The 12,807-nt window shown below is 44.3% G+C and overlaps 1 protein-coding gene across 4 annotated transcripts in view; it reads right to left on the bottom strand.

Annotated features, from left to right (window-relative positions):
* Positions 1 to 12,807, bottom strand: part of LOC143301940 (ATP-dependent translocase ABCB1-like) — an 80,989-nt gene that overhangs the window by 35,622 nt on the left and 32,560 nt on the right. For all 4 annotated transcript variants that reach the window (XM_076616397.1, XM_076616395.1, XM_076616394.1 and 1 more), the window contains 5 exons: positions 9,357 to 9,432; positions 8,281 to 8,394; positions 3,990 to 4,100; positions 2,836 to 2,961; positions 1,641 to 1,844 (listed from right to left, as the gene is read on the bottom strand). In XM_076616397.1, coding sequence (XP_076472512.1) covers positions 1,641 to 1,844; positions 2,836 to 2,961; positions 3,990 to 4,100; positions 8,281 to 8,394; positions 9,357 to 9,432 — 631 coding nt within the window. The remainder of the gene's footprint in view (positions 1 to 1,640; positions 1,845 to 2,835; positions 2,962 to 3,989; positions 4,101 to 8,280; positions 8,395 to 9,356; positions 9,433 to 12,807) is intronic.

The following is a 12,807-nucleotide window of genomic DNA, read 5'->3' as shown; positions in this document are numbered from 1 at the left end:
TCAACTGTTAACTTCTGTCACACGTCTTTGACACTGGTTCTTCAACAGTCAATTTCTGTAACACGTTTCTGACACTGGTTCTTCAACTGTTAACTTCTGTCACACGTCTGACACTGGTTCTTCAAATGTTAATTTCTGTCACACAACTTTGACACTGGTTCTTCAACAGTCAATTTCTGTAACACGTTTCTGACACTGGCTCTTCAAGGGTTAACTTCTATCACACTTCAGTAACACTGCTTCTTTTTAAGAGTTGAATTCTGTCACATCACTGTAACACTGATTCTTCAACTGTTAATTTCTGTCACACATCTTTGACACTGGTTCTTCAACAGTAAATTTCTATCACACTTCGGTAACACTGTTTTTTTTATGAGTTAATTTCTGTCACATCACTGTAACACTGATTCTTCAAGGGTTAATTTCTGTCACAGGTCTTTGACACTGGTTCTTCAATGGTTAATTTCTGTCACATGTTTGTGACACTGGTTTTTCAAGTGTTAATTTCTGTCACACATCTGTAAGAATGGTTTGTCAAGGGTTAATTTCTCTCACATGTTTGTGACACTGATTCTTCAAAGGTTAATTTCTGTCACACTGCAGTAACACTGGTTGCTCAAGGGTTAATTTCTGTCACATCACTGTAACAGTAACTCCTTATGGGTTGATTTCTACCACACTACTGTAACACTGATACTAGAAGGGTTAATTTCTGTCACACTAATGTAGCACTGGTTCTTCAAGAGTTAATTTTATTCACACTACTGTAACACTGGTTCCTCAAGAGTTAACTTCTGTCACACGTCTGTAACACTGGTTCCAGAAGGGTTAATTTCTGTCATAATTCTGTAACATTGGTACTCGGAGGGTTAATTTGTGTCACACTTCTGTAATGCAAGTTCCTTACGGGTTAATTTCTGTCATGTTTCTGTAACATGGGTTAATCAAGGGTTAATTTCTGTCACACTTCTTTAAGTCTGGTTCCTTAAGGGTTAATTTATCCTCAAATAACCATGTCCCTATGATGCAAAGGAGCTTAGAAAACTGAGATAATTATCTCCCTTACAGAAGTGAATTATCTCCCTTACAGAACTAAGTCAATTATCTCCCTTACAGAACTAAGTCATTATCTCCCTTACAGAACTAAGTTATTTAAATTATCCCCTTTACAGAAGTCAATTATCTCCCTTACAGAACTAAGTCAATTATCTCCTATACAGAAGTCAATTATCTTCCTTACAGAACTAATTCAATTATCTCCCTTACAGAACTTGTCAATTATCTCCCTTACAGAACTAAGTCACTTATGTCCTTTACAGAAGTCTATCTCCCTTACAGAACTAAGTCAATTATCTCCATTACAGAACTTGTAAATTATCTCCTTTACAGAACTAAGTCACTTATGTCCTTTACAGAAGTCTATCTCCCTTACAGAACTTGTCAATTATCTCCCGTACAGAACTAAGGCAATCATCTCCTTTACAGAAGTCACTTATCTCCCTTACAGAACTAAGTTAATCATCTTCTTTACATAAGTCATTTATCTCCCTTACGATACTGTTAAAACCTCCCTCACAGAACTAAGTCAATTATCTCCCTTACAAAACCAAGTCAATAATGTCCCAAGAAAGCTGTGTTACCTTTGGCAGACCGGATATGAAATCGTGAGCATTGGCATTTCTGGCAGCCTGAAGGATGTCTTCGTCAGACACGTCAGGGTTCCCCAGACGGATGTTGTCTTTGATGCTGCAGCTGAAGAGAACAGGTTCCTGGGATACGATGCCAATGTTTCTCCGCAGCCAGTGGATGTTGAGTCCACTGATGTCTTGTCCGTCAAGTTCCACCTGAAAACCAGCAGCAGTGGTTGTTTGTACTGTGGACACTATGTGTTGTTTGTACTGTGGACACTGTGTGTTGTTTGTACTGTGGACATTATGTGTTGTTTGTACTGTGGACATTATGTGTTTGTACTGTGGACATTATGTGTTGTTCATTCTATACAGCAGTGGTTGTTTGTACTGTGGACATGATGTGTTGTTTGTACTGTGGACATGATGTGTTGTTTGTACACAGTAGATGGCAGGGCTGTAAGCCAGATGAACCGACTGGCACAATTCATATAATGGTCGGCAGGGCTACAAGTGACATAAACGACCAACATACCTGATATATATCTAGTGGTCAGCAGGACTACAAGTGACATAAACGACCAACATACCTGACATATATAGTGGACAGCAGTCTACAAGTGACATAACAACCAACATACCTGATATATATAGTGGTCAGCAGTCCACAAGTGACGTAACAACCAGCATACCTGATATCTATAGTGGTCAGCAGGGCTACAAGTGACATAACGACCAACATACCTGATATATCTAGTGGTCAGCAGGGCTACAAGTGACATAACGACCAACATACCTGATATATATAGTGGTCAGCAGGGCTACAAATGACAAAGCAACCAACATACCTGATATATCTAGTGGTCAGCAGGCTACAAATGACATAACGACCAACATATCTGATATATATAGTGGTCAGCAGGGCTACAAGTGACATAACAACCAACATACCTGATATACCTAGTGGTCAGCAGGCTACAAGTGACATAGCAACCAACATACCTGATATACCTAGTGGGCAGCAGGCTACAAGTGACATAGCAACCAACATACCTGATATATCTAGTGGTCAGCAGGCTACAAATGACATAACAACCAACATACCTGATATATATAGTGGTCAGCAGGCTACAAGTGACATAACAACCAACATACCTGATATATATAGTGGTCAGCAGGGCTACAAGTAACATGAACGACCACCTACCGATCCGGTGTCCGGGTCGTAGAACCTCTGGATCAGTTTGATGATGGTGGACTTGCCGCACCCACTGCCTCCGACCAGAGCCACCGTCTGTCCTGGCTCTATGGTCAGGTCAAATCTCTTCAGGACCTGTCACACACACACACACACACACACATTACAACCAACACAAACAAACACATAAACACATAATTGAACACACACACACAATCACAACACATACACACACACAACACATGCACACATACACACACACCACAACACACACACAAGTATCTGAAAAACCATGACAAAATATATCAGTAGAGTTGCTTACTGCATTTTTGTTTACACGTTAGTGAATGTGCAGGACTGTACACATAAGCACGTGTTTGCTGGCACATGCTTCGGACGATGCATAAGTACAATCTTTTCTCTTGCCTGAACATAAAGCCTGTGTGTGTGTGTGTGGATGTGTACCTGTGACAAAGCATGACCTCCGATATATAAACATCTATCGCTGTGTATGTTCAAGTCCACAGAAGGTGTGTCTGTGTGTGGTGTGCTTGTTTGGAGATATTCCTGTTTTCAGACAGATTTCTGTTCCACTTACTGTAATACGTTCCACTGTCTAAAAACAGATGGATAGCTCATTGGCCAGGAAAGCTGAAGCCAGCTAGACGCCATACTGTCACTCATATCCGGCTGTCAGTCCAATGAGAAGTCATCTGCTACAGGTAGTAGTTTCTGAACTGTAACCGTTCACCTGTGATGAAATTGTATTATGTTTGCCCACACGACATGCCAAATGTTGTGTCTTGATTGATATCTGCCAGTGGTTTATTTACCAAAGTTTCACCAGGAAAACAGTGCAGTGACACGTAGTGCAAACTAGCAGTGGATGCACACACAGGAATGTCAGCTTAACTAACGCCCCGAGCAAGTGAAAACTTGCTGTGAAGCCAGCTGAGCACTCGGCTACAAAGTTACTGCTTTGCACTGTACCGACACGAGTGGCAAAATGGCTGACTGAACACTTCTGCTGACTGCAGTTAGCAAAGAGGCTCAAAGAAGGTATGCGCTATCCACCTCATTTTTAAGTCAGTGGATACGTTCAGGTCCAAAGCTTGTTTGGAAGTGTTCCTGGTTTCAGACAGAATTCCATTCCACAGACTTACCTTGATGTCTTCCCGAGAGGGGTAGGAAAAGGTGACTCCTTTGAATTGCACTTTTCCCTCCACACGTCCAGGTCTCTCTCCACCCGGGTCAGACGAGTCAATGGGAGGAGTCTGTGTCACCATGAAACATACTGGAGACAAGTGTGCGTGTGTGTGTGTGTGTGTGTGTGTGTGTGTGTGTGAAGGTGTGTGTGTCTGCGTGTGTATGTGTGTTTGTACCTCTGCAAATGTATGTACATGTGTCTGTGTGTGTATCTGTCCATGTGTGTATCTGCGCATGTGTGTGTGTGTGTGTAACTAGCAAAACAGGCACATTCTCGAATGGCATTTTGATTTTATTATCGCCATTAATGTAATTCAGTGCCCTTTGAAGCAAGAAAGAGGGACAAAGGAAAACCTCATTCATGCAGTTGTAAAGTTCTGACATTTGTAAAGTTCTGACATCAGGGGACGGGGGATGGAGGGTGGAGGGTAGGGGGGCGGTGCAGACCCACTTTCATCTGATTTTCGTGGAGGTTCACCAGTTATTTTTAGCGAGAACCGTGTGTGCATGCACGGCCCCATTTCCTGTTTTTTCCAGGTCACCGAAAGGCTCAACTTTTGTCGTGGAAATCGCCATTCTGACGAAAGGATTTTGAACATTTTCACTGACTACTTTGAAAGTTTACAAGATATATTTGGTTTTATAATTACAACCATTATTTGCTTTAGTCTTCTATGTTTACTTAGAGCATGTTTCTTGTCACATCTCTGCCATTACGGGCGCAACAGCCGAATGGTTAAAGCGTTGGACTTTCAATCTGAGGGTCCTGGGTTCGAATCCCAGTGGCGCCTGGTGGGTATAGGGTGGAGATTTTTCCAATCTCCCAGGTCAACATGTGTGCAGTGCCTGAACCCCCTTTGTGTGTATACACACCCAGAAGATCAAATATGCACATTAAAGATTCTGTAATCCATGTCAGCGTTTGGTGGGTTATGGAAACAAGAACATACCCAGCATGCACACCCCCGAAAATGGAGTATGGCTGCCTACATGGCAGGGTAAATAAACAAAACAATCATACACATAAAATGTTAAATGTTACATATTTGTCTGAGTGTGTATGTGTGCGTGCTGAAATCTGATTGAATGTTAGGATAAACGAATGATGAGTGCCCAGTGGCAGCTGTCCGTTGGCTCTACCCAGGTAGGCAGCCTGTTGTATAAATGACCCCGTGTTCTGTAAAACGCTTAGAGCTTGGTCTCTGACCGAGGATAGGCGCTATGTAAGTATCCATATCAATCAATCAAATTACGTATTTGAAATGATCCATTTATAAACTCTGCTGAAAAGTTGTCAGAACAAAGGCAGTGCAAACTCATAAAAGCTAATTGCAGGGGTGGGCTGTCCATACGTCATGACCTACTTCTTGCTCTGCAAGCAGTGAAAAGCAGTGAAAGGTCCACCATGAAAGCCAGCCTGCAACCCCCCCCCCCCCCCCCCCCCCCCGCAACACCACTTATTGTCCACAATCAACTACAGACTTGGGCTGTTCACCATCTCAAAGCAGCCTCCTAAAATTAGAAAGAGTTCAAAATGAAGCTATGAGGCTGATCCTTGGAACAACAAAAGACACGCCCATGGAAACCATGCGATACCTGCTTGACCTTCCTTCAGTGCAGGCCAGAAACAAGTTAGAACAGGTTAAGACCTACTTCAGAGCATTAGAAAACCCTCAAAACCCACTGCATGACGCAGTCAAAGAACCAAAAGGCAGCCGTCTAGGACGAGGAAGATCATGGATGGGGCAAGTAGAAGACACAATCCAGCTGGTATGCCGACTACAAGACCTGAAAGAAACAAAAGAATGGGAGGAAAACCCCGAAAACCTCAATCATCTATTCAACACAGCCATTCCACCCACTCTATGAAGACATTGTCGGGAATGGCCGGAGGGCAAAACTGATGCAGAAGTGAAGCTACTCATAGAAGAAAACAGTAAAGAAGAGGACATCATCATATACACAGATAGCTCAGTCACCAAAGGCCAATCCGGTTGGGGATTCACTGCAAAACAAAATGGAAAAACAATTAGGGAAGAGAATGCTGCCTACAAAGTCACAACCTTTAGCCTAAAGATGAAGTTGAAGCTGTGACACATGCCCTCCAGTGGCTCTCATCTATCCATATGCCCAGAAACCAACATGCCATGATTCTAACAGACTCAATGAACCTCATACAGAAAACTGAAAGTAGAATGGGAAGCCCAGAGTGGCATGAGGCAATGCGCAACTTTCAGATTAAAAAACTTACATGGTCATACTGCCCGGGACATGCAGGTGTTAAGGGAAATGAGCAAACTGACAGACTTGCTGGTAACACAAAAACAAGCAGCCTACATCTAGGAAAATTGCAAATCCTCAGAAAAGTCAATGAATACCAAAAAGAACAGGTACAAGCCATCACACCATCGACTGCCTCAAAGAAATAAAGGTAGAGAGAGGGAGCGGCCGTAAGTCTAGCATGAAAGATAGAGCACGATGCTTTGCAAATCAAACGAATATCAGCATCATTTCCAAACCAACACTGCACAAATTACTTCAAAACGGAACAGAGTCTCTGTGAGCTTTTCCAAATACAATAGACTGAGCAACACCTAGACGCCACGTTCTTGGCATCAGAGATCTTTTCCCACCCATCTTGCGGCCAATCAGTGGCAGCCTCTGTGCGTGTGTGTATGTGTGTGTTTGTGTGTCTGTGTGTTTGTGTACATGTGTACGTGAGCGAGGGTGTAAGTGTACATGTGTCAGGAGAGCTCTGTGCATGTGCGTGCGTGCGTGCATGTAGAAGATGAGGTATGTGTGTGTATGCATGTCTACACTGTGGGAGCAACAGAATATTGGATCGTGCGGGTGTGCAGAAATATATATGTGTGTATATTTGTGTGTGGGGTTGGGGGTGGGGGATATGGGCCTATGTGTGTGTGCTTGTACAAGTAAGTGTGTGTGTGTGTGGGTGTGTGTGTGTGTGTGAGTGTGGTTGTGGGTGTGGGTGTGCTGTGGAAGCTGCGATGTGTAGCCTAGAAATGAGTGTGTGGAGGAGGGGGTGGGGGGGATGCAGGGTAATGTGTGTGTGTGTGTGTGTGTGTGTTGGTGCTCATGTACGTTTATGTGTATTTGATCGTGCTTTCATATCTGTGAAACTGCATGTTTGTTGCATATCTGCTATGCATGTGTGTGTGCATGTATGTGTGAACGTGTGTGTGTGTGTATGTGTGTGCGCACGCGCGCGCCTAGAGTTGACTTAATCAAGATTTCGCGCCTTTTAAATATTATTATTATTAGTAGTAGTATTTTTAAGTATTTATCTTTTTTTCCTTTTTTTCAAGGCTTTACTAAGTGCACTGGGTTACGCTGCTGGTCAGGCATCTGCTTGGCAGATGTGGTGTAGCGTATATTGATTTGACCGAACGCAGTGACGCCTCCTTGAGATACTGATACTGATACTGCCCACAATGTGTTGGTTATAATGCTTTCTGGACTGCAGTGTGCATGTGCAGACATAAGGGCTGGGCTGCATGAGCTATCTTAACACAATGCCAGCGCTAAGTTTGCTTAGCATCAAGAAATGTTCCTAACTCAATGGAATTAGCACAGACTTTGGACAGTTCTTATCATCAAGTAAACTTTGTGCAGCAAAGAGTGTTCATGCATACCTGCCATGGTGTATACTGCTCCCATGCACATTGCAGATCTCGACTTTTCAAAAATTGTAACACAAAACGACAGGCACAATAACCGAGTGGTTAAAGCGTTGGACTTTCAATCTGAGGGTCCCACGTTCAAATCTCGGTAACAGCGCCTGGTGGGTAAAGGGAGATTTTTCCAATCTCCCAGGTCAACATATGTGCGGACCTGCTAGTGCCTGAACCCCCTTTGCGTGTATACACACACAGAAGATCAAATACGTATATTAAAGATCCTGTAATCCATGCCAGGGTACGGTGGGCTATGGAAACAAGAACATACCCAGCATGCACACCACAAAAACAAGAGTATGGCTGCCTACATGGCATGGTAAAAACAGTTATACATGTAAAAGCCCGCTCGTGTACATACAAGTGAACGCAGGAGTTGTAGACGACGAACAAAGAAGAAGTTAACATATAACATGTCCTTCGAAAAAGAAAAAAAATAATTAAAAGTGTGGCCAATACCTGGAGGAAAAAAAAGAGATTATCTAAACAAACTGACCTGTTTTGCTAGTTGAAACACCAAAAGACAGGGCTACACAATGTATGAATCACTGACCCGTTTGATGAGTTCAAACACCTTTCCCCCACATCCCTTTGCTTCAGCCACAGACCCCAGGTTCGATCCTAACAAACCCAGCGCCGAAGAGGCCGATATCATACAGATCAATAACTGCAACAAAGGAGAAAACAATTCATTATAAAGGTGGTGTGAATAGTGAAGATGCTAATTTTTTTTCATATAAAAAATCATATTATTTTTCAATCAAAACAAAACACTACGATTAACCATACGGCAATGGAAAAAAAAATTCAGCAACAATGATTAGTTGCAGACTATATATATATATATATATATATATATATATATATATATATATATATATATATATAAACCAAGATGAAAACAAATGTAACAATATCATTAAATCAGTAATGTAAAGAACTTTTGACATTCCTGCTCAGTCCTCTCTTAATACACGTCATATTAAAGGACTTGTTCCGATTCTGATTCAGCCCACTCTCTATACACATCATATCAAAGGACTTGTTCCAATTCTGGTTCAACCCACTCTCTATACACATCATATCAAAGGACTTGTTCCAATTCTGGTTCAACCCACTCTCTATACACATCATATCAAAGGACTTGTTCCAATTCTGGTTCAACCCACTCTCTATACACATCATATCAAAGGACTTGTTCTGATTCTGATTCAGCCCACTCTCTGCACACATCATATCAAAGGACTTGTTCTGATTCTGCTTCAGCCCACTCTCTACACACATCATATCACAGGACTTGTTCCAATTCTGGTTAAGCCCACTCTCTACACACATCATATTAAAGGACTTGTTCCGATTCTGGTTCAGCCCACTCTCTACACACATCATATTAAAGGACTTGTTCCGATTCTGGTTCAGCCCACTCTCTACACACATCATATTAAAGGACTTGTTCCGATTCTGGTTCATCCCACTCTCTATACACACCATATCAAAGGACGTATTCTCATTCTAGTTCAGTCCACACTCTACACTCATCCTCTGAAAAGATGTGTTCCCATTCTGGTTCAGCCCACTCTGCTCCCATCCCCACACAGACAACGCCAAATGCACCTGACACTAACTCACCGTCAGCACATCCCCGGGAGACATCCCCTCATGACCACCACTGTTCAGGAAGTCATACACCTGTGTCGACCCATACCTGTACACACACAGTCACTGTACACTTGTGTCCACCCATACCTGTACACACACAGTCACTGTACACCTGCGTCGACCCAAACCTGTACACACACAGTCACTGTACACCTGTGTCCACCCAAACCTGTACACACACAGTCGCTGTACACTTGTGTCGACCCATACCTGTACACACACAGTCACTGTACACCTGCGTCGACCCAAACCTGTACACACACAGTCACTGTACACCTGTGTCGACCCAAACCTGTACACACACAGTCACTGTACACTTGTGTCGACCCATACCTGTACACACACAGTCACTGTACACCTGCGTCGACCCATACCTGTACACACACAGTCACTGTACACCTGCGTTGACCCATACCTGTACACACAGTCACTGTACACCTGTGTCGACCCATACCTGTACACACAGTCACTGTACACCTGCGTCGACCCATACCTGTACACACACAGTCACTGTACACTTGTGTCGACCCATACCTGTACACACACAGTCACTGTACACCTGCGTCGACCCAAACCTGTACACACACAGTCACTGTACACCTGTGTCGACCCAAACCTGTACACACACAGTCACTGTACACTTGTGTCCACCCATACCTGTACACACACAGTCACTGTACACCTGCGTCGACCCAAACCTGTACACACACAGTCACTGTACACTTGTGTCGACCCAAACCTGTACACACACAGTCACTGTACACCTGCGTCGACCCAAACCTGTACACACACAGTCACTGTACACTTGTGTCGACCCAAACCTGTACACACACAGTCACTGTACACCTGCGTTGACCCATACCTGTACACACAGTCACTGTACACCTGTGTCCACCCATACCTGTACACACAGTCACTGTACACCTGTGTCCACCCATACCTGTACACACACAGTCACTGTACACCTGTGTTGACCCATACCTGTACACACAGTCACTGTACACCTGTGTCCACCCATACCTGTACACACAGTCACTGTACACCTGTGTTGACCCATACCTGTACACACAGTCACTGTACACCTGTGTCCACCCATACCTGTACACACAGTCACTGTACACCTGTGTTGACCCATACCTGTACACACAGTCACTGTACACCTGTGTCCACCCATACCTGTACACACAGTCACTGTACACCTGTGTTGACCCATACCTGTACACACAGTCACTGTATACCTGTGTCCACCCATACCTGTACACACAGTCACTGTACACCTGTGTTGACCCATACCTGTACACACACAGTCACTGTACACCTGTGTCCACCCATACCTGTACACACACAGTCACTGTACACCTGTGTCCACCCATACCTGTACACACAGTCACTGTACACCTGTGTCCACCCATACCTGTACACACACAGTCACTGTACACCTGTGTCCACCCATACCTGTACACACAGTCACTGTACACCTGTGTCCACCCATACCTGTACACACAGTCACTGTACACCTGTGTCCACCCATACCTGTACACACACAGTCACTGTACACCTGTGTCCACCCATACCTGTACACACAGTCACTGTACACCTGTGTCCACCCATACCTGTACACACAGTCACTGTACACCTGTGTCCACCCATACCTGTACACACAGTCACTGTACACCTGTGTTGACCCATACCTGTACACACAGTCACTGTACACCTGTGTCCACCCATACCTGTACACACAGTCACTGTACACCTGTGTTGACCCATACCTGTACACACACAGTCACTGTACACCTGTGTCCACCCATACCTGTACACACAGTCACTGTACACCTGTGTCCACCCATACCTGTACACACACAGTCACTGTACACCTGTGTCCACCCATACCTGTACACACAGTCACTGTACACCTGTGCTGACCCATACCTGTACACACAGTCACTGTACACCTGTGTCCACCCATACCTGTACACACAGTCACTGTACACCTGCGTCGACCCATACCTGTACACACACAGTCACTGTACACCTGCGTCGACCCATACCTGCTCAGTCACAGCCACACAACCAGTCAGTAAAATAACAAACCAAAACGAAAAATGTTTATCATTTCTAACTGGAGACAGGAAAGAAGAATGGACTGACATTGCAGAATGGACCCAAGGAGGTGATAACGAAACCTGCCGTCTGTAAAACTACTTCAATAGCAAGAGGTGGGTTTGTGGAGCGGGAAAATGTGTCAAACTTTCAGTGAAAGATGGCGGACTTTCTGCAGCCTCATATCCCTTCCAGTGCATGCTGGGAAGGCTATGGACTCTCCCACAGCTTCTTCTTCCTCTCTCTAGACTCTGTGAAGAGTCACTGGGGTGCCACACAAAAAGAACTGCTCCGTATTCCTTCAGGTCTGTCGGTGGTGTGTGTGTCTGGGTCTCTGCAGTTTCCCTGTCCATTCTGCAATGTGGTCAGTCCATTCTTCTTTCCTGTCTCCCCCTCCTTCTCCCTCCTTCAACAGTTCCTTGGAGGGTTGTTTGAGCAAGGCCACTGGATCTTGTTACGTGGTCATACCAGCATAGCTTTCTTTTCTTTACTGATGTCAGCAGATCTTCATGAGGTCCAAGGTGCTGCTGGATGGTTTGGGGCACTTGCTCATTGGTGGTGTGATCAGTGTATTGGATGTTTAGTATCTTGCGATAAAACCTCATTTCCATGGCTTGAATTCTTTCCAAAGCCACAGTGATGGTGCACATCCTGCATGCATACACAAGTCCAATCTGGTGTTTCATGGAGATGCTGCTGTCCTTCCTTACAGGTTTCAGTCTGGACAGTGTAAGCAGCACTTACTCCTGTGTGTGTTGGGGGAAAAGATGGACTGTTCCTTGAAAGCAACACCCCCTCTCCAAATTCACAGATACTGGATGCTGACCAATACTGTCCAGTGCCCAACAGGTACAGCTATAATTACCACCCACTCTCATCAGCACACAGAGCCCTAGACTTCACTGTAAAGAGGAAAATATCTAGCAGCAGCAGCAGCAGCAGCAATAGTAGTAGGAGAAGGAGCAACAGTAGCAGCAGTGGGAATTGTAGTAATTGCAGTAGTAGTAGGAGCAACAGTAGCAGCAGCTGTGTAGCAGTAGGAGGAGGAGGAGCAGCAACAGCAACATAGCAATAGTAGAAGCAGCAGTAGCAGCAGTATAGTAGTAGTAACAGCAGCAGTAGTAGCATTACTGTAGTAGTAGGAGGAGGAGGAGGAGAAGCAGCAGCAGCAGCAACATAGTAATTGTAGAAGCAACCGTAGCAGCAGTATAGTAGTAGTAGTAACAGCAGCAGTAGTAGCATTACTGTAGTAGTAGTAGTAACAGCAGCAGCAGTAGCATTACTGTAGTAGTAGTAGTAGCAGCAGCAGTACAGTAGTAGT

This window comes from Babylonia areolata, chromosome 28 (assembly GCF_041734735.1).
Source record: "Babylonia areolata isolate BAREFJ2019XMU chromosome 28, ASM4173473v1, whole genome shotgun sequence".
NCBI lineage: Eukaryota > Metazoa > Mollusca > Gastropoda > Neogastropoda > Buccinidae > Babylonia > Babylonia areolata.
Note: the sequence above shows the minus strand (reverse complement) of the source record. Positions and strands in the feature narration are given on the sequence as shown.